This window comes from Ixodes scapularis, unplaced genomic scaffold (genome assembly GCF_016920785.2).
Source record: "Ixodes scapularis isolate PalLabHiFi unplaced genomic scaffold, ASM1692078v2 PGA_scaffold6__148_contigs__length_123643588, whole genome shotgun sequence".
In the NCBI taxonomy this organism is placed as follows: domain Eukaryota; kingdom Metazoa; phylum Arthropoda; class Arachnida; order Ixodida; family Ixodidae; genus Ixodes; species Ixodes scapularis.
This window is the reverse complement of record NW_024609881.1, coordinates 9,435,922-9,458,706: the sequence shown is the minus strand read 5'-3', so window position 1 is coordinate 9,458,706 and position 22,785 is coordinate 9,435,922. Positions and strand designations below refer to the sequence as shown.

Sequence of the window (22,785 nt, the reverse complement as noted above, 5' to 3'; positions counted from 1 at the left end):
TCTGCAGTGGCTCATTACCAGAAAAGTGGTCCCACATCCATTTCAGTTCAGTTTGTCCACGGCAGTCGACAAACCCCGAAGGAGAGGATTTATTCGGACAGAATGCCACTAAAGCAATGCAGCTTCTTTAGTGGTCAGGATAGATTCCCCTCTGCGAGTTTTGTTATACTGTCACGGATCCTTGTTCCAGTCCTATCTTCTATCAATATTCACTATTCTGGGACACTGCAGGTCATGCTCAGCTGTAATCGTATGTTCAGGTGGAGGTGCTGGGCACTTTACCCATAGCCCTTCACTCTGTGTGAACCCGGCGGCTCTTCAGCCGAGTTACCCGATAATGGGACACGGCTGGCGGACTATCCTGCGTCTTATACCCCTGTCGAGCCGTAAGCAAAGTCCTGACCCGAGCCTGGCAGAACAACCGCAAGACGACCGAGTAACCTCGGAAATACACCACGAAGCACCTGAAATCCGAGCCAGTTGCTGCTACCAGGAAAAACCACCGGAGTTCGGTCTCCTGTCAGAAAATCTGAAGCTGACTAAGCCAACAATGACAAACCTGTAGCAGCAAACCGTGTCCCCTTCCAACATTGTTTGCATGCCCGTCGCAAGTCACACTCCGACGCTTTTTCAAGCAAGCTGTATGAAGACCTCAAGGACTGGATTGAACAATATGAGAGTGTCGTCCGCCACATTGGGTTTACAGACAACCAGCTCCTGCAGAACCTATACTTCTCGTGGAAGAAACTGCCGGCGCTGGTCTGAGAACCATGGATCCTCCTTAACGTCATGGGAAGTTTGCAAGATCGAGCTGAAGCGCGCATTCGTCAGCCAACATCAACGAGAGAGAGCCGCATTCTTGATTCTGTCCAGGACACTGCCCCAACGAGAGCGCCACCGCACTCGTGGAGGATGTTTTGCGCTTGATCGAACGCCCACGCCGACCTTGATGCTACAGAAGACAAGAACCTAAGAATCCCATGCCCCTCACGTGAGGGACAACACCTTCGGCAGCCTTGTCTGCAACCCCAACAACAGTCGAAGTGTTCATATCACCGAGGCTTCCAACGTGGAATGTGCACTGCATGCCCCAGCCTGCCACTATGAACAACTTCCCGCGTCTCGACACTCGAGTTGTCCAGCTACTACTTCGACGCCAGCCTCCCAGGCATCCACGACATTGTCTGGGAGGAGATCAGGAAGCTACTTCCTGCCATCAGTTGCGCGGCTTTTATTTTGATTGCCGAGATTGTTTCGGAACAAGTTTGACAGGTATTTCAACCGAGACTTCTGCGAGCGAAGCGGCATCTGACAAACCAAGGGCAACTTACGCCACAGTGGCACGACGACCGCCACCGGCTGCCCCTTAGTATTCAATGAATATTCAATGAGACACTCTAACGTCGAAGCATTCCCGACATCGTGTGTAGGTCTGTGCTCAACAAAGTACACCGAGGAAAGCGTAGGTGATGCGAATGTGCGACCGAAAACCACTTTGCTACCACTGCATGAAGCCGACCATGTCTACCAAAGCAGCTTGTACCAATGAATTGGTCTGCGAGAGTTCGTGCCAAACGACCCTCGATTACGTCTCGAGGAGCGACCACGGGAGATTAAGGATTACCTTCGGCAACCTTTGTCTCTGATGCCGAAGGTGCTGAATCGAAGATTCTGAATCCCTGATTACCCCGAAGCTCCTCATGTCCATCACCTCAACAAGAGTCAAGCACGACTAAGCAGGTGAGCGGCGATGCAGTGACAGTGGATTTGGTGTCAGTTGTCGTCCAAGGACAATACCTAAAAATTTGCTGACACCAATTTTCTGTGTCCACTCCACGAAGCACACAATTTCCAACTTTGAGGGAGAATGCCCCTGAGTGACTTGAAGGAATAGAATGGTTGGTTGCTCTCAGAAGTGAACTGCAAGCATCACCAGACTTGAATAGCAAACAAAAATTGTTGCCAGCTATAAAGTCAACGGTACAGCAAAAGGCACAGCCACGTAAGCAATACATGCCCGAGCTTGCTGCATTGATGCCGAAAACTACCAGGTAAATTTTCAGATTAGAAGACAGCCCTGCAGCTTCAGTGCATCAGATGTCAGTAACCACACATGACGTACGATTACAAGACAGCATCAGTCGGTCAAAGTTGCCACTCGACCAAACTGAACACCGACGTGCCAGGAGCGTCATCCGACAAGAAGGTCTACAGGTACTACGACTGAACGCCTGACTCGAGACTGTCACAGAAAGAACTCGTTATGGAACTATTTACTAAGAATCAATAATTATGTAATCAAGTGGAAATAAACATATTTGATACACTAACCAGATAAACATATTTCCGCTTGCCTTCACGCCTTGAGAGTCTATACACCAAAAATTCTGCTCACTGCACGCTCTGGACCTTACGAGGACACTCCCATCTCTGACCCTTCAATATTAATTAAGGGGTCATACCAGACTGGCAGACTTCTTGCAAGGGGCTGCACTCGTTCAATCTTTCCTGAACATGTGGTGCATCCGAAAACCAACTCCAGTGATGTGAAAATGTTATTAATTTATTCCTTCCAGGGGCCTTCGTAGGCATTGCAGAGAGGATACTTAAAACTACACACATGATAATAGCATTAAAGCACACTGCTGTAACTTGTTAATTGGAAAAACAAACACACTTCTGAGCATATAGTTTAATAATATGTGTTGATGCATTGTTATATAGCATGACACTTCCTATATGTATGACAAAATAGACCCTTTGCAGAACCTTATCAAGCAACAGAACTGTCACCATTTTTTTTCGGCGTAAAGCACACGAATGGGCCCCAGTTCACGTCGAACGCTAATGCAGCATTCGAGTCCAGTAGGTGCTGAGCCGAATTCACAGGGATGGCGGACATAACATTCTTGTCGAACAAATGCCCAAAGTCTGAAAGCCTGGGGTAATTACAGTAGTAGCTACTGTAATTGGTTTCATCAGAATTTGGCAGACGGCAAAGGCTACGGTCTCGGTGAGTCAATACACACATTGGAGAGAGGCACATGACAACATATCACCAGAGTGCTCGTCTGCACGGATTTGTCACACACCTTCGCTCTGTCTCTCTGATTGGCTCGAGGGGGCTGTGGCGGTTGGCCTTTTCCAAGTTACGATGATGCGAAGTATAGACAGCCCACACTTTTAAAAAGAGTATATTGAAGAGACCGAAAGGAATGGTAGTCAACATTTTTCAACAAGACTGCTCTCCAGGCAAGGGATGAACACAAATATGAATCATCTTATCCAGGTAATTAGAACAATTAAATAATTGACCGTCTAATACAATGCACTCTTGATGGAAAAGAGTATAGCTGCAATAAATCCTACTAAACAGAAAAAAATGCGCAGTTAATCTATGCATGCACCAAAACAGTTGTTCTTATAGCAAGTCGAATAGCTTTGAAGCAGGTGGCTGCAACGATTTATTCTTCCCCATACTCAATAAAACGCCATCCTCGTAGCTGAAAATAAGGGTGCACTTCGCACTCACACACACACACACACAAAAAAGGAAGAAAAGCGATCGAATGTAGAATCGTGGATTAGCACAAAAGAATCGCAGGAGCTTCCTCGCTAAAAGTTGCTATGGTTGTTCGGTGACGGAGGGCTGAAACAACTTCCCTTAGGCCCTAACGCGACGTATACATTTCGCGTAGATTCTCAGATATTTCAACGTTGAAACAAAGCTAAGAGAATGCGAAAATTTCATGTTAAAAGCAGTCAAAGTTCTATCGGTCCTCGGACTCATCCCGGAATCCGAGCACCGGTACGGCGATGCAGAGCTGATGCTGTCTCACAGGCGTTAATATCCAAATGATCCAGAGCGATCTTGCGAAAAAACGGTATAAAGTCTCATTCCTTCATATTTTCACATTATACCTGCGTCAGCGAGCACGAAGAAGCCCGAAGTCGTCGGAAAGCAGCTGCACATCAGGGCTACCGCGCACCGAACAAACTCGCATCCGCCAGCTCTGGGCGCTGCCATCTTACCTGTGACGTCACCGCTTTTGGGAGGTCACGTGACGAGTGGTCACATTTGCGTAAAATATGGCGGCAACCGGGGGGGTGCCACTTCCGAACTTCCGGTTTATCACTCTAAGCCCCTCTACCTCGTTGGGCCAACGGTAGCTGATTTCAATAGCGAGGGTCCTTGCGCAGTCTTCAAAAGGCTCTTCCTTTTTTGTTTTTGAAAACAAAACTAAGCAAATTAGTATTATATTACTACTAATAGTGTCACTATAATGTTGTAGAAAGTTGACAAAAATTTAGTCTATCTTAGATGTTATCTAAACTTTAGGTTTTCTTTTTCAATACGAAACCGAAACTATAGCTCAAGCACGTTTCGTTCGTCGTATTCGTTTCCGTGCGTGCGTGCGTGTAGGCGCCCTGTTCGTATGCGCGTGTGGATACGTCCGTGTGGTTGTTTATGCGTGCATCTGCGTCTGCGTGCGTTTTCGCGTGTGCATGCTTGCGTGCGCGCGTGTATGTGCGTGTCTGCGCGCGCGCAAGCATATCTGTTTATGCGTTCTATTGAACTACTCCAGCGAGAAAGCCAATTGGATGTCCCTGGACACTGTAAAAAACACTAAATGATTTTATTATTATTGTTATTGTTGTAATATGCCAACGTGAAGTCCAGTGTTTCTTCCTTAACTCTGCGGTAAACACTAGTTGATTGATTGATTGAGCTTTATTTTTGCTGGTTGTAATTTGAGACAGATGCCAATCGGCCACTTCCGCGAATGGGGCGAACATCCGTGGCCCTTCTAAATATCGCGCTTTGAACGTACCTCGAGGAGTCCGACGCCTTGATTGTCGCCATTTCAGCAGTTCTATAAACCACTTCTATAATCCTAAATAATACTAATGGCGCGCCTAAATTACACTTAATTATGCTTAGAGCGTACTTCGAGTAGGCTAGTAGTTACACAATCTAAACATACTTGGCAATTATACTTGGATCATGGAACGGCTCCCGCATGCCACATACTACTACTCTACTTTTTGTAATATTCTATTACACTCCCTGCCATACAGTGCACTACAAGTGTATGTCGAGTATACTTTTATTCCGCCCTTTTTCACTAGGGGATGACGGTTAGACAGAAAACGACTACGTCACATACGTATATCAGCACAACATCAGACGCTCCAGTTTTTGAATTGTGATGGAAAGGACGATGGCTATTTCAAAACTTGTTGCATTTTCACGCATTGTTTCAAATGAATTAGACTTTAAGAATGGCTTCATTTGAAGCTGCAATTGCAATATCGGCCATTAAACTAATAAAAAATATCAAATTTTGGTTAATTAGTCATAAATAAAAATAAAATAAAATAAAAATAAACTAAATAAAAAATATACTGTGGCGTTTATCAATTCATCTGATGTACGCTGACCCCACTTATATACACTGAAGACGACATACAGATATCTATCGCTTCCCTTTTTTCCAAGTTATTCTGTTAAAAATAAAGATCTTCACTCTTGTCCGAATAATTGAGCACCCTTCCAATACCCTTCCAGCACTCAGCACCCCTCACAATGTATCGGAAGGGTGCTCGCGCCCAAGCACCCTCGCGCTCGTCATGAGGGGTGCTAACCCTACGAAAAAAAGGGTGCTGGACGGCTAAGTGAAGGGTGCAAACCCCTTGCAGCACCCCTAAAGGGTGCTGTAGCACCCTTAAAGGGTGTAAAAAAGCAAAGTGTGTAGTAACAGGGCAGCGTAAATACCCAATCGCTTGACAAATATATGAGATATAAGTTATAACACACGCATAATAAATTAACAAATAGGCTGCATAACTGATACAATGGTTCGCATCCAACATGCGATCTGTGGACAACAGACCAGCACAATATTAGACTTTAGTAGACCGTTCGCTGCGAATTACAAACTCAGCGCGTGCGTGCTCAAACTGTGCTTCAAAGTGACGGCACGATCTCCCGCCATCAACGCGAAAGTCTAGTGTACAATCGAATAAATGTCTCCACTAATGCCGGTTCTCACACGCAGCGAAGCGCTGATGTAGCGCTGCTCACGTGTCATGAGGTACTTTTCGTCTGCCATGAGCAAGAGTTTTGTCGGTGCGATACAAAGTTGGTGACCGATCCCATCAGCACGCGCTTAGCTCAAGGTCAGCGCTATGCCCGTAGCGCTCCCCTGCATCTGTGGACAGGCGTTCATGGTCAAGCGATCCTGCCAGCGTCTGCAAAACAAACACACAAAAAAAATAAGCCATAGGTAGAAATGGCGTTTCGCTCGATACGATTGAATATGAGGTCCCTGTGCTGCATAACAAAATCAGCAACCATGGTGCCAAAAAGAATAGAACATGGCGCGCGCTTTGCAAGCTAGAGAACGCGCTCAAAATAAAACACTTTCTCAAGCCGCAGTTAATAAATACACCATAAACAGAAGCACTTCGACATACCTTAATCGAGTTCCCTTGACTTGTGACTTCAGAACAGATCAAGTGCAGTCCTTCAGTACCGCGAATCCAAACCGGATTCCGCCATGATCGGAGACGACACAAGGCGACCAGCCACCGACGAAGGCTGTATTTCGACTTTCAAGTTACTAAAAACAGGTTCTTTTCAAACAAAGACACTTCCCATTTTCCCGACGGACCCCATCTGCCCAACCAACGCCCAACCCCCCGCGTGAACAAGGAGCAAAGAATGCGGGGTAGGGGATTGGGGGGAGGGGGCAGTGCGCGCATAAGTTAATCTCTTTTCCCGCTCCCACTACACACGACACAAAGACACCGAAGAGCTCCAAGGACGGGAGAAGGTCGCCACTTTCAACACGACGGTCGAGTGACGTACAAGCAAACACTTTTTTTTTCTTTCTTTTCTCTCTCTCTCTCTCTTGAGCATTTTCAGCTTTCTCGAGTGGCTTTTTTTTTTTTTTAGTTTGCATTTGTTTTGTATTAGTAGGGTGATGCCAGGTGTGACGTTCCGGACGTGGTTCGTTCTTCGTTGTTTATCTGGATTGTTTTGGAAACAGCGACGACGATGGCATGAAGGCGTCTGGTTACTGCCCCTGAATGTGCTCTTTAAGTGGAACGTGCCGTGCATCAAGTACATCAAGTGTGTCGTTGCGGATTTTGAGGTCGACATTGGACTACCCAGAAAGGTTTGTCACGCAGAGACGGAAACGCGTTCCCACCGGCGATGCGATCTAGTCGCGCGATAACTTCCATCGCAAAAGCGACCATCGCGGGCAAAAAGCGACGCGATTTGAGCAGTCGCTTCTCGACCCGACTTTTTTGCGATGCGATCTAGTCGCGGAGCGGCTGAGCCAATCAACGGTGTTCGCAGCGAGAGTTTTCGAGAAACCACTCGCCAACGAAGGCGTTGGACTCGCTTATCGCACACGCCGGTGTGACCATCTAATTTTTTTTTTTTTTTGCGATGCGATCTAGACGCATTGCGCGACTGCTTATGTTGCCGGTGGGAATGCTCAGTTTTAGCGATTGAAGTGACCATTTATTCTGACTGCGAGACTCCGGAGTTAAAAGCGTGGCTTCTAGGAACTGTTAAGTTTAATTTTAAAAAGAAAAAAAGTGTTAGTATTTGGAGGTGTTGCGTTTGGATAAATGCAAATTTTTTGCGCGAAGGCTAATACGAAAATGGAACTTGTGGAATGTCAACAGATCATTTTTGACGAGATAGTTCGGTGAAGTCGAGTCAACACATTCGTTCACTCGCATTCACACAACGTGTGAAGCTCTACCATGTAATGTCTTAACGTTCGTGGCACATTAAACGAATTCGCCAGTTTCGTCCGAGTTTTGTCAAAACCTTTAGCCGTGCTGGGTTGAGTCTTACGATCCCCAAGACAAGCGAAATAGCATCCGTCCTCCTGGCGAACAATCCGTTTGCCTTCGGGGACTAAATCATACAGATGCACCCTCTCTGAGGGGGACTAATGGATGCTTTTGCTCGCGCACGCCTATCGGTTGGTCCCAGTCGAGCGCAGTTAGTCCCTAGCTTGAGCGAGATGGTCCTTTCGGGGAGCAACTGGGAGTTCAGAGGACCAAATGCTGCCGTTAGTCCCTTGAGAACAACGTTACTAAAACACTCAGTTGGGAAACTCCCATAGAGACAGCTTTGAAAAAGTGGCCCCAATCTGTCTCCGAGCACCGAGTTAATGACGAACACAACGCCACCATTTCTCCCGCAGCGCCCGCTCGAGGAACTGCACGTGAATTCTATTTTGGCTTTAAGAACAGATACAGCGGAAGAGGTTACAGGGGTGCCACCCCTACCTCCCCGGCGGGCGCGCCGCGTCTAACGACCGAAGTTAAAATGCGCCTAGGTCGGGACGCGCTACCTCAAAGGACCGCTAAGGCATGGTTGTATAAAAACAATATTAATTGTGCCGCAAAATCCTGCAAACTAAAGATTTTAAAAACATAACGCGACCCTCTTTTTGTACTAAACTCCAATAAATTTCATACAAAAAGAGTCTTTTGCGTTTGTTTTTACGCAAAAACATGCTTTCTAAAAGCTCAAGGTGACCACAGTACAGACAAATGATAAAGAGTGGCGCTGTTGTCGTATTTAGCTCGGTCTCGGTGGACGCAAGCGGCCCAGGTTTCGACGGCGAGTTTCCCAACTGAGTGTTTTAGTAACGTTGCTTGAGGCCAAATTTTTTCTTAGGGTGCAGATTCGTCGCGCCTGCTTTCGCTCCACAGCGATGTCACCGATACGCCACGATGGCCGGCTTCTCCAGGCGCTAATTGATGGGCACTTTTCATACTTTTTTTGTTCTAACCATGCCGCATAATAGTGAGTTTTAGTATGGCGTATACCATCGAACGCAAGCACTCTGCGTTTGCGTGTATCACACCGCGCCTGCGCGGAGGCCCGGCGACCTCGTTTCTTTTGGGGCAATACACGTTTCCGGAAAGTTCCACAAGGCCCCTTGCCGACCCTGCTCCACGGGCAGATTCACGTGCTTCTGTAGAAGCTTGTTCATGATGGCATACTATTTGTTGGCAATTAGTCAATAAAAAAGACCAGTTCTATATGGCAAGACGTCCTAGTACACTCTAAGCAATCAAAAAACAAGGGCACTATGTTCTGTTGGGGAAGAGGTGCGAGGACGGCCGGGGCATCCTCGGGCATTTGTCCAATACAAACCGCTAATTTCGTGGACATTTAGAACATCAGTATTGGTTGTCTTTATTGTCTCCTTGATCATTATATGTTGGCAAACCGTAAATCTTTGGGTGTATAAGACGTAATACGACGATTATTTTTTGAAAATGCCATCTGACGGCACACCCGGCCTAGTGTCTGCTTTAGGTTGCGGAAAGAGGAGCGTGTCCTCATTTTTAATTATCGCCCACTTTGAGGAAGAAATGTTTAGCTTTTGGTGACATGGAGAATATTAGGTCAATCAGACAGATTCGGAAGATTGTGGAGCCATTCGAATGTAAACTTTGCGTACACTTCGGAAGTGGCTCCATTCCTTCTGTCTTGCCACTCCGAGTTTGAACACGAAAGAAACATAGCGAACATATCACAGCGTACCCCGTTTTGCTATCGTCTTGCATTCTTTGCCTTCTGAAACCCCCAGACGCAAAAAAAAAAAACATGAATAGCTCCTAATTATGAACACTTCTTCCCGGGCCGCTCATAGGAGTGCCATAGTGCGTGGAAAGGGCGATGATACGCCGCTGTTTTTTTCCAGAATAAATGATTAGGTTGGACTAGCTTGCATTGGCCTATATACACATTAGCCTGTGCTCGCACTGGGCTATGCTCACGTTAATTTGTGTTCATATTTGTCTGTAGGCACATTTGGCTGTACTCACATTGGGCTATGCTCATATGTTCGCATTGTGCACAAAATCATCAGAAAATCCGGACGGTTACTTTGCTGATCCTTTATAAACTCACTAATCACCTACAAAGTGGATATTCACAATTAAACTAAAACATAACGCACGATATAACCAACCAGGTGATTGACCTGGAGAGTGCCAAAACACGTTCGAAAACAGCTACGGGCAAAGCTTGCTCTTTCTTCCCTCTTAAGGTACCGAGCGTCGAGAGAAGAAATGCGCTGACCCTTTTGGTATAACGAGCTGTTCCATAGCATTATAGGGCCAGCCTCAAGAAAGTTTGTGTCCCTGGCATGTATCTTCAGTGACGTCACATGACACTGTGACGTCACATGACACTGTGGCGTCACGTGACTCCATAGCGTCCAGTGACAGATACATAATCCTCTCAGTGCTTCCTCTGTCGCAAAAGAGAGCAGCGCGAAGAGGGTTGCGCTACACTTCGAAGCCCTTTGGGAAAGAAACATACATTTTTTTTCTTTCTTCTTGCAGGGCTGCTGGGCCTTCCCGAACGGTCCGGCAAGATCCGGGACCTGTCCCAGTTCGACGCGCAGTTCTTTGGCGTGCAGACAAAGCAAGCGCACGTCATGGACCCGCAGCTGCGAATGCTCCTCGAGACGTCATACGAGGCGATCGTGGACGCCGGCTACGACCCGGGCACGCTGCGGGGACGCAAGATAGGCGTCTTCATGGGCTGCAGCGATTCCGAGACCTACGAGGCCTTCATCGAGGACACAGACAAGATCGACGGCCACGCCCTGGTTGGCTGCAGCCGGGCCATGTTCTCCAACCGCGTCTCCTACTGCCTCGACTTCAACGGTGAGCGATTTCCTTATGGACTGGAACCACGCTCGAATCCCCGGCTGTAGTTGGCTTATTTGAATGTCCCGCTAATTATTGCCCTATCGGATGGACGCCAAGATTGAGGGTGGGTCCCTCGGCTGCCTTTCGAGCCAATAGAAGTTTCTCAAGGTCGAAAAGCTTAACTATTATGGCCTTTCGTCAAGCACAAAGTTGGTGGTGAAGTCCAACCGGCGGGCTCCGTTAACGTTCGGCTTCAACGAGTCTAGAGAGACTCCGTAGATTTGCGGTCTCCCGCGTGGAAGGAGGCTTGACAGGTGGCGTTCTCTGCATGATTTCCCAGGGCCATGCTTCACTGTGGACACGGGCAGTTCGTCGGCCATGATAGCGCTCAACCAGGCCATGCTGGCGTTGCGCTCGGGACAGTGCGAGGCGGCCCTGGTCGGGGGCTGCGCGCTTGCGCTTAAGCCCGCCAGGGCACTCAACTTTTACCGTCTCGGCACGCTGTCACCAGATGGCAAGTGCAAGGCATTCGACGCCGACGGTGAGACCACTTTCTCTCGGGACTTGCCTTCGGAAGCCCGTTCTTCCTCTGCCGCTCTTTGGAGGCGAACGGCGTGTCTTTCGAACAGCCGGCCCCCAATGCACGTGCTCTGGCTGCACGTGCGCGATCGAGATGCGCGATACGCGCCGTAGCCTTGTCGAAGGTCGCGCTAGAAAGCAGTGAAAGCTACACTAATGCGGTCAGTGGAAATGAGTGGTACGACCAGGGGAACACAATACAGGTGGATAATTGTCACGATAACTCAAATATTTAACCAAATGTCGTATTAGTGAAAATAGACAAAATAGAATTTAGTTGAAAACAAGTAAATTGACAATTTCTATAAAAACGTGGCACGCGTGGGAAGCGCAGCAGTGCACTAAAGTTACCACCCGTGCAACAGGCGCGAAGCGAGGGTGAAAAAAATGCGGATAAGAGACGAAAATACTGAGCGTGTAGATTATCACGTCGGTCGCCCTGCTCCTGCTTCACGAGTGGTAACTTTAGCGCTCCTCCGTGCCTCTCCCCTATGCTCCTCAATCTTTCTAAAATTGACTGACTTGGTTTTTGGCAGTGTTGGCGGTAACGCGTTACAAGTAACGGCGTTACCGGTAACGCGTTACTTTTTTTGGTAACGTAGTAACGTACTCGTTACTTATTGAAAGAAGTAACGGGTAACGTACTTACGTTACTTATTTTGAGTAACGTGTAACGAAATTACGTTACGTTACTTTACGTCCTAAAACTTGAAAAAAAAAATAATTATTTTTTTGTGTTTTTAAGTGCCCAGTCATAAATTCCTTAGTCAAAAAATGCCACTGTCCTTCACAATTCTTTGACGTCGGTGCTCGTCAGATTTGACGTCACAGGCCATCTGCCACTGGTTTTCTCCCGCGGCTCGTTGACCTCGCTACCGCCGTCGCCTCGGCTGGAAGGCCAAGGAGGTCCGGCTTCGGGTGGATCTGGGAGATTCCTGCGTCGAAGCCTGCGTTTCGCTTCCCGCTGGGAAAGAGAATGACACCTGCGTGTCATTCTCTTTCCCGTTTTCGGGACTTCAAAAAAGGAGGAGGCCTTGAGCAATTGACCGACAGCCAACAGAGCGTGTGAGTGGCTCCCCGGACCCACGTGATGAGCAGATCAAGGCCGCCGTGGAGGGCCCGGGCACAGAAGGAACTTTCCCCCGGCAAAAAAAGAAAATAACAATACGCCCGGAAGCAGAGCACCGAACGATTCGTCGAAGTCTTGTTGCCTGACGATTCTTGTAGTGTCCTGTTTGGACAGGCAAACATTCCTGCTTTGCGGAAACCCCAACGCCACGCACATCGACCCGCTTCGACGAACGCTGTCGCGGGCAGTGGCAGGCACAATGATAGAAGTCCTCCGAGGCCCACTTCTAATCGTCCGAGGAGAGAGGGTTCAGTTTTTTCTACTATCCTAATCTAACCCTTCGTGGAATCCCAGTGGCTATTCTTTGTGCGAGAGAGAACCCGCAATCCTACTGCGCTAGAAAGACGCTTCCCGGCGATTTCTCCTGAACCGTGCTGGACGCGGATCTTCAAGGTCGCGCACCGGTTGTCAGAGCTGAAGACGATAAAACCCCCACGAAAGCAATTCGCAAGCAGTTGTCGTCACCTGTAGGATGGCTACGGCAAGCGCAGCTTCATCGCCTTGGCCAGGACTCAATAAATATTTCGAACTGACAGAAACTAAAGATGACAATTTAATTTTTAAGTGCCTTTTGTGTCAGCCACAGCTGAAACTCTTAAGTTGTGCCAAGTCCTCAAGCTCCAACCTGAAGAAGCATGTAAAGAGAGGGTAATTAAGTTTCCGCATAGACATATTTTAGCTGTGGAGCTTATGCACTTATCAGACGTCGAAACAGCAAATGTTATAGTTAGTGAATACTAAGTAACGCAACAGTAACGTGCGTTACTTTTTATCAGTAACGGTAACGGTAACGCGTTCCTTTTATTTTGAGGTAACGTAGCTCGGTAACGCGTTACTTTTATTTGCAAGTAACGAGTAACGTATTTAGTTACTTTTTTTCGGTAACGCATACAACACTGGTTTTTGGTGACGCTCGGCAAGTCTCTAATTTTAACCATGCGTTTTTCAATCATTGAACTAGTAATTGGCATATTTTAGTGTACTGATCCTGACGCCGCCTACACTATTTCGCCCTGGCCGATTGACTCGACCGCATGAACCGCATTAGTGGTGGGATAACTAAAGATCCTCCCTGTCGTTCTCAAATTTCACCTTGTCAGTGATCGGTTGGGAGCTCTTGCCTCTACGCTGTGTTCGTAATGGACCGTTCTTCACTAACTACTGCTTCGATTATCCGATCGATTATCCGACTATATTTGGAGCGTGGACTTTGAGCCTGCATTGGTTTCACGAGCGATGCCGCAGGCGCTCGGCGTCAGCTCGGACCCAATCGCACGCTTCACGCAGGTAGCCATGCCCCGAAAAATATGGCGGCCGTCGGTGTTCCCAACTTTCGGTAAGGGTTGATACAGAGAGACATCTGAGCATAAAGGTAGACCTAGAGGGGGAGACATTAGAGAGCTTGCGAGAGTTTAAAACATTTTCACCAGATTCGATATAGTTGTCGCTCAGTTGTGGACCTCTTAATAATACTAATAATAAAACTAATAATAAATAGCTTTAATTTTCGTGGAGTATGATGGTGGGCTCAAGGAAAGAAGCTGTAGTGTACAGTTTGACAATCCGTGGACCCCTACAAAGGTCAACAGCGATCGGAGAAAACGCAGAAACAGCCACTTACGCACTAGAACGAGCTAAAGTTAAAAAAAAAATCTGAATCATACCCCAAGAAAAATGTACAAACGTTAGCAAGATCGGATGCCTCGAAAACAAAATTTACGCAAAAGCAACAGTAGAGATCACCTCCCTAAAAGTAAGCTTGTTTTGTCCCGGTCCTTCCAAGAAGGTGTAGGTCAGGGCCGGGCAAACGTGAGCTGCCGCGCTGGGTTTTCCCTTCGATGCTCGTTGGTGGTGGCGGAGCCTCAAGGAAAAACGCTCAAAGTCAAGAGCACGATCGATAAAAATAAATATAATGAAACGACGACAGCAAACTTGGTGACAAGACTCTTCGGTTCGCTCATGGCAGTAGTAAAACGAAAAACGCGCCTTTGCGCAAAGTGCCCACATCGCACGGTAAGGCTCAAAGTAACTGCTTGCCGCTCGCGTCAAAGTTACACGGACCGACGGACCGCGGCAGATAACTTGCACCGCGCGCGGGCTTGTTCAAACTCAACGCGCCAGCGCGGTGGAGAAAGCTCCCCGCTGACACAGGACCTGTTCAATCAGAACAATTACACAATTCTATCGACCGCAGTTCCAGCGGGTCCTCCCCCAATCACAGGGAAGCCACGGAACTTGTTCTTTCTCTTTCCTACAAAACAAAAAACGCTGGACCCCTTCGGGAACTATCCCATCTGGGCGATACTTTAAGGGGAAATCACTCCCACCTCGCGACGTCAAAGCTAATGGGCGCCTTGTCCTTCGTAGCCAGCCAGTGAAGCAACATCGAGTCAAAGCGGACTCAGACCGGCGGCTCGCATCACCAAAACCTCATTGTAGCAGTCTCCCAGCTGGACAAGCCGTCCCTGAGAACGTGTCGGGACGACAAAGCCGGAGAGGACGCCGCCATCTCGCGACGGCAAAGGAGAATGTCTCTGTCTCCATCCCGGGTCAAATACTAAAGGGGCTTAAGCTGCTATCCCCCTATACTCAGGGCGAGCGTTCGGGGCTCCCCCATTCGAACGGTTAAAGGTTGACCACACCGTTCTCCAGGAAACGATAAACTCCTTAACGTTAAGTCTTTAAGTGTTTATACTGTCCAGAACCACACTTTTTATCCGGAGACTATTGATTAAATGCTGTGGAACTTTGCATTTGCTTTTCATGGCTTTCCGAGTGTTTAGCGGGACTCTAAACGGCCCTTTGGGAAGCGAGAGGAAACCTTTCGGTAGATGTTCAGCCGAGCCTCGGAAGAGTCGTGTTGGAGCCCCTTGCGTCGTGTTCTCCTCCCAGGCAAAGGCTACGTGAGGAGCGAGGCCGTGGGCATGTTCTTCCTCCAGCGGGTCTCGGAGGCACGCCGCATCTACGCCAAGCTCGTGCACCTCAAGGCCAACGCCGACGGCTTCAAGCCCGAAGGTGAGCGCGGACCCCGAAGGGACTCTGGTTGTGTTGAAGACCCACTGGCCACTACTTCATGTCGGTCGTGTACTCGGCTAATACCGCCCAGAAGACGCTGTCCCCCTCAAACGTCGTCATATCCACGCTGCGCTGTCCAGCTTGCGTCGGCGTCGCCTTTCAACGAGTCTCGGTGGACCGAGCGCGACTTTAGCCCTCGACCGAGGCCAATGTGGACGCGCGTGCCGCTTTGCGGCGATTCTCATCGCGGTTCGGCGTGCTTGCCGCTTAGGGCAAGTCCACTAACAGTGACGTCATGCACGGGCCTTTTCTTACAGCTGGTGTTGACTCCCAGCTTGCTCCAACACCCGACTGCATGCGCTCCCTACCATGTGTGGTGCTTGTGTAGGCGAGTGGACGAAGATGTCCAGGAGACATCTTCTTTCAGACATCGCGGGTGCTCCTTCACCTGTAACAGGTGAAGTAGCCTCTAACAAGATGGGCCATTTAAGATATTAACAAAACTTTTTTTTTCTGCAACAATCAATTGGGCATCGCCGAACGCTTGTTCTCCGCCCAAATGTAGCACTAGCGATTTGAACGAGGTGGAAACGTTTCAGAACAAACTGCTGTCTCGTTACTAAATTGTGATTCTCTGAATATTTTTTTCATAGGAATATCGCGCTCGTTTTTGCTAATTATTAGTAACTGACATTGTGCGGCTTGCATTCAAGAGTTTCATCCGTCGGTCGCCCACTCTTCTTTGTGAAATAAAGAAAATCGCCGTTGAATAAGATAACTTTTTGGTTGTAAAACTTCGCCATCTGGTCCGGGCCGCTAGAGCTACATTTGGGTAGAGAAGTACTTGAGGCTCCTTCACGCGCTCGCCACTGCGTACGAACGAGTGCGTTACATCTTGTGATCTCTTACGATGAAAGAAAACCCTGACTCCATCTATCGAATAGCCGTGGAAAACTCGTGATTACCGTATATTTCTGTATTTTTTTCGCGGATCGTTCTCTCGCTGTCGGCACGTTAAAACTTTACACAATAAATGACCATTTCTCATAGGCAGTACGTATATTTGACCTCGCCAATGCGGCGAAACCCTCGCTCTGTAGGAATGCAGTTCAAGGGCCGCCCCCTGACAAGAACTATGATAACGATGATTATGGACTCGGACCTTGACTACGTCAGGTCAGCGAACCTGGCATAACACGCGATGTCACACCACCACCCGATTTTACCTCCCATCTTCCCTCCACGTTAGGTGACTCAATAGTGGAGCTATTTTGGTGTTTATTTCCTCTTAATAAACATATTCTACTACTACTACATATCAGAAAATATCGTAAAAGAATCGGTCGCCGGCAGTCGCGTGAACCAGCCTTGAGCGTTTGGCAATGCGTAATTTGTTTTTGGAGTGGAAATAAAAGGAAAGCTGTCTACAAGATTGAATATGCTTTCAAAAACTGGTAAGCACAGAATATGATAAACCACCCATCGGCTGAGAGGCCACTGATGAAAACTTTTTCTTCTACTTTCGTTGCCGTCTCTTGCGTTCCAGATAAGCTCGCATACGCCCTGCGGCATTCTGATTTTTAGGACGGCCACCGTGTCAGAAGAGGTACCCGAAGGCGCCTCTCACCACGGAGCAAGTGTGTCTAAGATTCGGTCTTAATTTTGACATACGCCCTGAGACGGCGCACCACTACAGGAGCTGGAGGAACCGTTGTTACTCGCCAAGGTGTTGGCTTTCGCGTGCGAGAGGAAGTGCCGTCTTGTTGTACCTCAACCAAATCTGTTGTTGACGTATTTTTATGCTGCGACGGTTGTGTTTTCTGCTGAAGAAATTATCGTGCAATAAAACGAAAAAGGCTTTCGGTAGTTTCAAATCCTGCCGGAGATTTCTTTCGGGTCTATTCTATAGTTAGGTTAAGGCGTAGTAGCGCCTTTGGGAGTCAGGTTTTTGTTAAGGTCCGTTCACACATTTGCAACGAAGTAGGATTGACTGAGACAAGAATGGTTTTTAAGCCTCTTGCGACGACTTAGGACCGGATGTGTGACTGCTGGGAAGGCCGAAAGCCGTCGCAAGAGGCTTAAAACCGGTCTTGTCTCAGCCGGTCCTACTTGGTTTCAAGTGTGTGAACGGGCCTTTGCAATCAAAAGTTACAAAGTTCCATGGAAATCGGCCGATAAAGCAGATTTCGTGTCAAAGCTAGAGACAGTAAGTGCGCGGGCGAGCTGGTGGAAAGTGATCATGATGTAGAATACCCGAGACTTGGCTGAAAGCTGGGAAACTTGGTCGAAGAAAAAGGACAGGGGAAAAAAACGTCTCAAACTCAGCTACTGCGTTTATTTCCTCAGAGCCTTATATACCCACAACCTAACCACCGACCACCGACGTCACAAGGTCAACTTTTGTTACATATACAATCCTACTCCCACTGGCCTTCACCTCAACCGTAAACGGTGATCTCAATCCCAAACTGAAAACCTGTGACCTTGAACAAAACAAGCACAACAAAACAAACACCCGGGCCCAATTCCTTTCCAGCAGAAGTCTGAAAGTGCTGTACTTTATCTAAGCGAGAACTGATATGTCCTCTTCTGAACCCTTGCCCGCAAAATGACCAATTGCAGTTGAGGACACTACAGTTCTCGTTTAGATAAAGCACAGCCCTTTCAGACTCCGGCTGGAAAGGAAGTGGGTCGGTGTGTTTGTTTTGTTGTGTTTGTTTTGTTCAAGGTCACATGTTTTCAGTTTAGGATTGAGGTCACCATTTACGGTTGACCTGAAGGCCAGTGTGGGTAGGATTTTATAACAAAGATTGACTTTGTGACGTCGGTGGTCGGTGATTAGGTTGTGGGTAGACAACTCTCTGAGGAAATGAACGCAGTAGCTGAGTTTGAGACGTTCCTTTCCCCTGTCCTTTTTCTTCGACCAAGTTCTCTAGCTTTTACCACAGTCTCAGGTATTGTGCATCAAGATAAAAAAGAGCTGTTCTTTTGTTTTTTTTTTGGTGGGAAGGGGGGGACGCTTTGTACTCGGGGTGCAGTGCGGGGATCCTTCCCGTGTTGCAGGCGTCACCTTTCCCTCGGCCCGTGCCCAAGAGGCGCTCATGCGGGACGTGTACGAGGAGGCCCGGGTGGACCCCCGCTCGGTGTCGTACGTCGAGGCGCACGGCACGGGCACCAAGGTGGGCGACCCCCAGGAGTTGAGTGCCATCAGCAACGTCTACTGCGGCGAGGGACGCAAGGAGCCGCTCCTCATTGGCTCCGCCAAGTCCAACATGGGCCACTCCGAGGCCGCCTCCAGTGAGCACCCCTCCCGCCCCTGGACGGGCTGTCCGACCGGGAACAAAGTTTTTAGATCAGTTGACAAGCTGCACGGAAAAGTGGCGTTCGCAAACGGTGATTCTATGTCGCCTGCATGCGAGCAGATACGGGCGTACAGTGATCCCATCGCTACCGCTCCTACGGGTGAATACCGGAAAAGAACGTTTTTCATGCGACCCTCAATTTGCGTAAAATATGTTCGTCACAAAAAAAAAAACAGGCAAATTGTATTAGCCTGTGTTTTTTGTGCATTTAACGCTGCACCGCTTCCGTTATGCGTCTGTCTATGTTCTGTTGCTGATAGCTCAGCGAGAGCCGAGCGCAAGCGCCACAAAAAGGCGCCCGGCTGTCCAGGGAGCTTGCCAAATGACCGTGATCTGCTAACGTTGACCTGGAACGCGTCTTCGACTGCCGTCTTTAGCGACCTACCTCGGTCGTAGAATGAAAGCGATCCCAAAGTGGCTGCAAGTGACGTTACAGGACCTGGTGTGTCATGTTGGTGGAAGTAGCGATCCTGACGGCTGGTGCTGGAGGTCCAGGCGAAAAGTACGAGCGAACGCGAGTGTCACTGCCGTCACGGGGTCCCTGAGGTCCCTCCTCCTGGCTCAAGCTTCCGTGAACTTTTGTCTACCGTGTAGTTCAGATCATAGAACTGGTCAGCTTCTTGCCATCGGCAGGAGTGGATGACAATGATTTCAAGTAATTTTAGAGCGCAGCCATTAGCCGCCCGTTTCCGTGCTCAGCGGCGTCTCCGTCCGCGCCGGAGTGACCGCACTATATTTAGCGGGATTATTGTCCTCACGTGACTTTCAACACCAATTTAGTTTTTCAGCCAAATTTAGCGAGCAAATCGGCGTCACATGACTTGGTGTCACGTCACCTATGAACAAATTCAGTTTTTCTGCCATGTTTAGCGGAAAAATTGACGTAACCTGAGCTTAACACCAATTCGCCCTTAAAATTTAACGGGCAAACTGACGTCACGTGACCTCTACACCAATTCAGTTTCCCAGCTAAATTTAGCGGGGATAATAACGTCACAAGACTCGGTGCCGCGTCACCTACGAACATATTTAGTTGCTTTTCTAGATTTGGCGGGAAAATTGATGTCACGTGACCTCAACAACAGTTTGATTCCACGCTAAATTTAGCGGAACAATAGACGTCACGTGACCTCTACACCAATTCAGCTTCCAAGCTGAACACACCCTTCAAATTCCACCGAATTAATGAATGGATAGCCACAAGTACGCCCACTTTTATGTCCTCTCTTGTCATTTTTTTTACGTTTTCTTTAAAAGGCACATCGCGCTTGGAGCTCGTAGAGTGCTATTAACGTCATCCTGAGTTTACACCCAAACCCCTCCTTTGTATGGAGCTAGAGGGGTTCTGTCGGCGGAAAAGTTTGACGCCAATGACCAATGGACTATTTCTGGAAATCGCCGGTTCAGAAAGTTGTGGTATGAAAATGCGCGAGCATGTTTTCAAGCGACATTTTTTATCAGTTTCTTATATCTATTTATCTAATCCTGTATTGTTCTTGTAAGTACTTATAAGGTACTTGTATATTCCTTTATGATCTTATTTGATTATATGCGTATAATGGCCAAAGAATTGTTTTATACATATAAGATTTTTCATATCGTGAGAGGATACTCATTCTTTGTTGCTGATCAGCGACAGAGGCTGCTGTCCTCGAGTCAACCCAAGCAGCACGGATTTTGGCCAAGCACTGGCCAAGGCTGGCAATGATCTTTTGGCCAATGGCGGAAGAGTAGCCATTCATCGGCCAATGGTTCACCGATGGCTGACGGCAGTGGCCAATGGCCAGAGAAAGGCCAGTCATCAACCAATGGCTAGCCACTATCTGGCCACTGGCTAAAGGACCATTTCCGGCCATTGGCCAAAGATTGACCAAATCTCTACTGCTATGATATGTTTCTCTTGAGCAGTGTTGCCAGGTGGAAAACATCGAAGTCAGTAGATGGACCCCCACTGACCTCTATGTCTATTTGCTGGATCGTGTTTGACCAGCTCCGCCTATGGAGGAGAATGCGGCCACGGTCGGCCATATTTTTGGTAGAGTTATAATATTTCTAGCGATGATAGTAATTTGGCGGACAGCGCTATGGCGGCAGGCTGCCATTAAAATAGCCACGGGTCTAGTACACTGTACCGTCTGTGACATTTCGAGCTTGACTGGAGTCGTTCGACGAAGCAGATTCTTGAAACCCAGCGTGAACGGTACCCCTTTCTGTGAGGACCCGGCGAGAGCTCTACGAAAGTGCAGCACTGGGAGGAAAGTAGTGCAGCTCGCATCGAAAGCAAACTCCATACCGGCGTCCACTTTCGATGCTTCTTTCGATGCGACTTTTGATGCGTGCTGTGCTGCTATACGCCGATGCTGCAAAGGAGGAACAAGAAGTGCCTAAAATTGACGACATAAAAGTTTCGTTCCGTCAATTCGACAGCCATTTCGGTAGCCTATAGCCTGCTGTGACCTTCAAAGAACAACCATAAGAAGCTTCAGAACTACCGGCGACGTCCGAGCAGTCGCCAGTGAGAAGCCACTTGAAAGGGTGGTCTTTTTTAGACCCCAACCATGATGCCCGGCTCCACGTTCGAACTTCCACAGCAGAGCATTTAAAGCGCCGCCACGAGCGTTACACCTTCAGTATGGACGGACCACATCACTCCTGGGCAACACTGCTTGCCGAATGACTCAACGCGCGATGCTCAGGACACCGCGTCAAAATTCTGGACGTCTGAGTCAGTATACGAACTCGTCCGAGACCGGGGTCGAAATAATGGATGAAAGCAACATCAACAACGAACGGTGGAGCAAGGCACAATCACGTAAGCGATCACACAAAATACTACCTGATTCTGCTTCGAGTTCGGGAACAGTTCCCAAACACCCGAACGTCTGTGAATGACTCGCAGTAATCTTTGACGCTACAAAGCCTCACCAAAAGCTGGTAACTTTAAGCAGCTTGAGGCTTTCCAACGCCTTAGAGAAGCCCTGTCCAGAGTGCATCCTTCGGATCCGTTCCAACGAGCGCCTCAAAGTCGTCACCGTTGATGTGCGCAACGGACAAACAGGGACTCTGCTGAGATGTCCTGAACTTACTGATGTCTCTGTCAGGGCCTACCAATCCCTCGAAGGGCCCACATTGATTGGTGTCATAAAAAATGTCGATGCTGAACTGTCAGATCCTGAAATTCTAGAAGACCTACGATCGGATGGCCCCATAGCCAGAGTACGTCGTCTTGGGGTGACAGGTGTCGTAAAGTTCACATTCAACAGTTCACTTTTACCAAGTTTCACGCTGCTAGGACGAGTACGACACCAAGTGACGGAATTCAAGCCTCGTCCAATACAGTGTCGCAACTGTGGTGGTTTTGGACACTTTGCAGTCTCATGCACACGTTCTTCCGCATGCTCTCGTTGTGCAGAGCCGCATCCTAGAACTAACACCACGAGCAACACCAAGTGTAAATCCCCTGTGATTAAGTGCATGAACTGTGGAGAAGTTCATGAAGCTACATCTCTAGCCTGTTCAAAATGGAGAAAAGAGCGAGATGTCGTCACGCACACAAAGAGAAACGCCGTTGACTACCGCTCTGCAAGAATGATTGTAAGGCAGGATTCGGGAGCTATACCAGAACCCATTCACAATGTGGCGGCCAACAGCACCTCCAAGAAAAGTGGAGAAGCCTCACTGCAGGACACACAACCCCCAGCCCTTGACGATAAGGGCTTAAGCTATGTCGCAGCACTCAAGACCCATCCTCAAAAAGATATCGAAAGACCACCTAATAATTTTGCAACAACATCCAATAAGCCAAAACTTGGTGTCACCATTCCGATGGGCACTGAAATTCGACGTGCGACGGAGCATCTATCAAAGAATCGGAACACTCGATGGGAGTCAACATTATTGAACAAACATCAACGGCTGACTCTTCAAAACCATTACCCCGAGAAGCTCTGGAGACACCTACGGCGAACTGGATAAAATTATTGAGAATAGCAGCAG

The 22,785-nt window shown here is 48.2% G+C and overlaps 1 protein-coding gene across 1 annotated transcript in view; it reads left to right on the top strand.

Moving 5' to 3' along the window:
- The window catches only part of LOC8027869 (fatty acid synthase-like), a 143,835-nt gene that overhangs the window by 31,216 nt on the left and 89,834 nt on the right, over positions 1-22,785 (top strand). The window contains exons 2-5 of the mRNA XM_042294558.1: positions 10,393-10,719; positions 11,045-11,245; positions 15,305-15,427; positions 18,491-18,724. Coding sequence (XP_042150492.1) covers positions 10,393-10,719; positions 11,045-11,245; positions 15,305-15,427; positions 18,491-18,724 — 885 coding nt within the window. The remainder of the gene's footprint in view (positions 1-10,392; positions 10,720-11,044; positions 11,246-15,304; positions 15,428-18,490; positions 18,725-22,785) is intronic.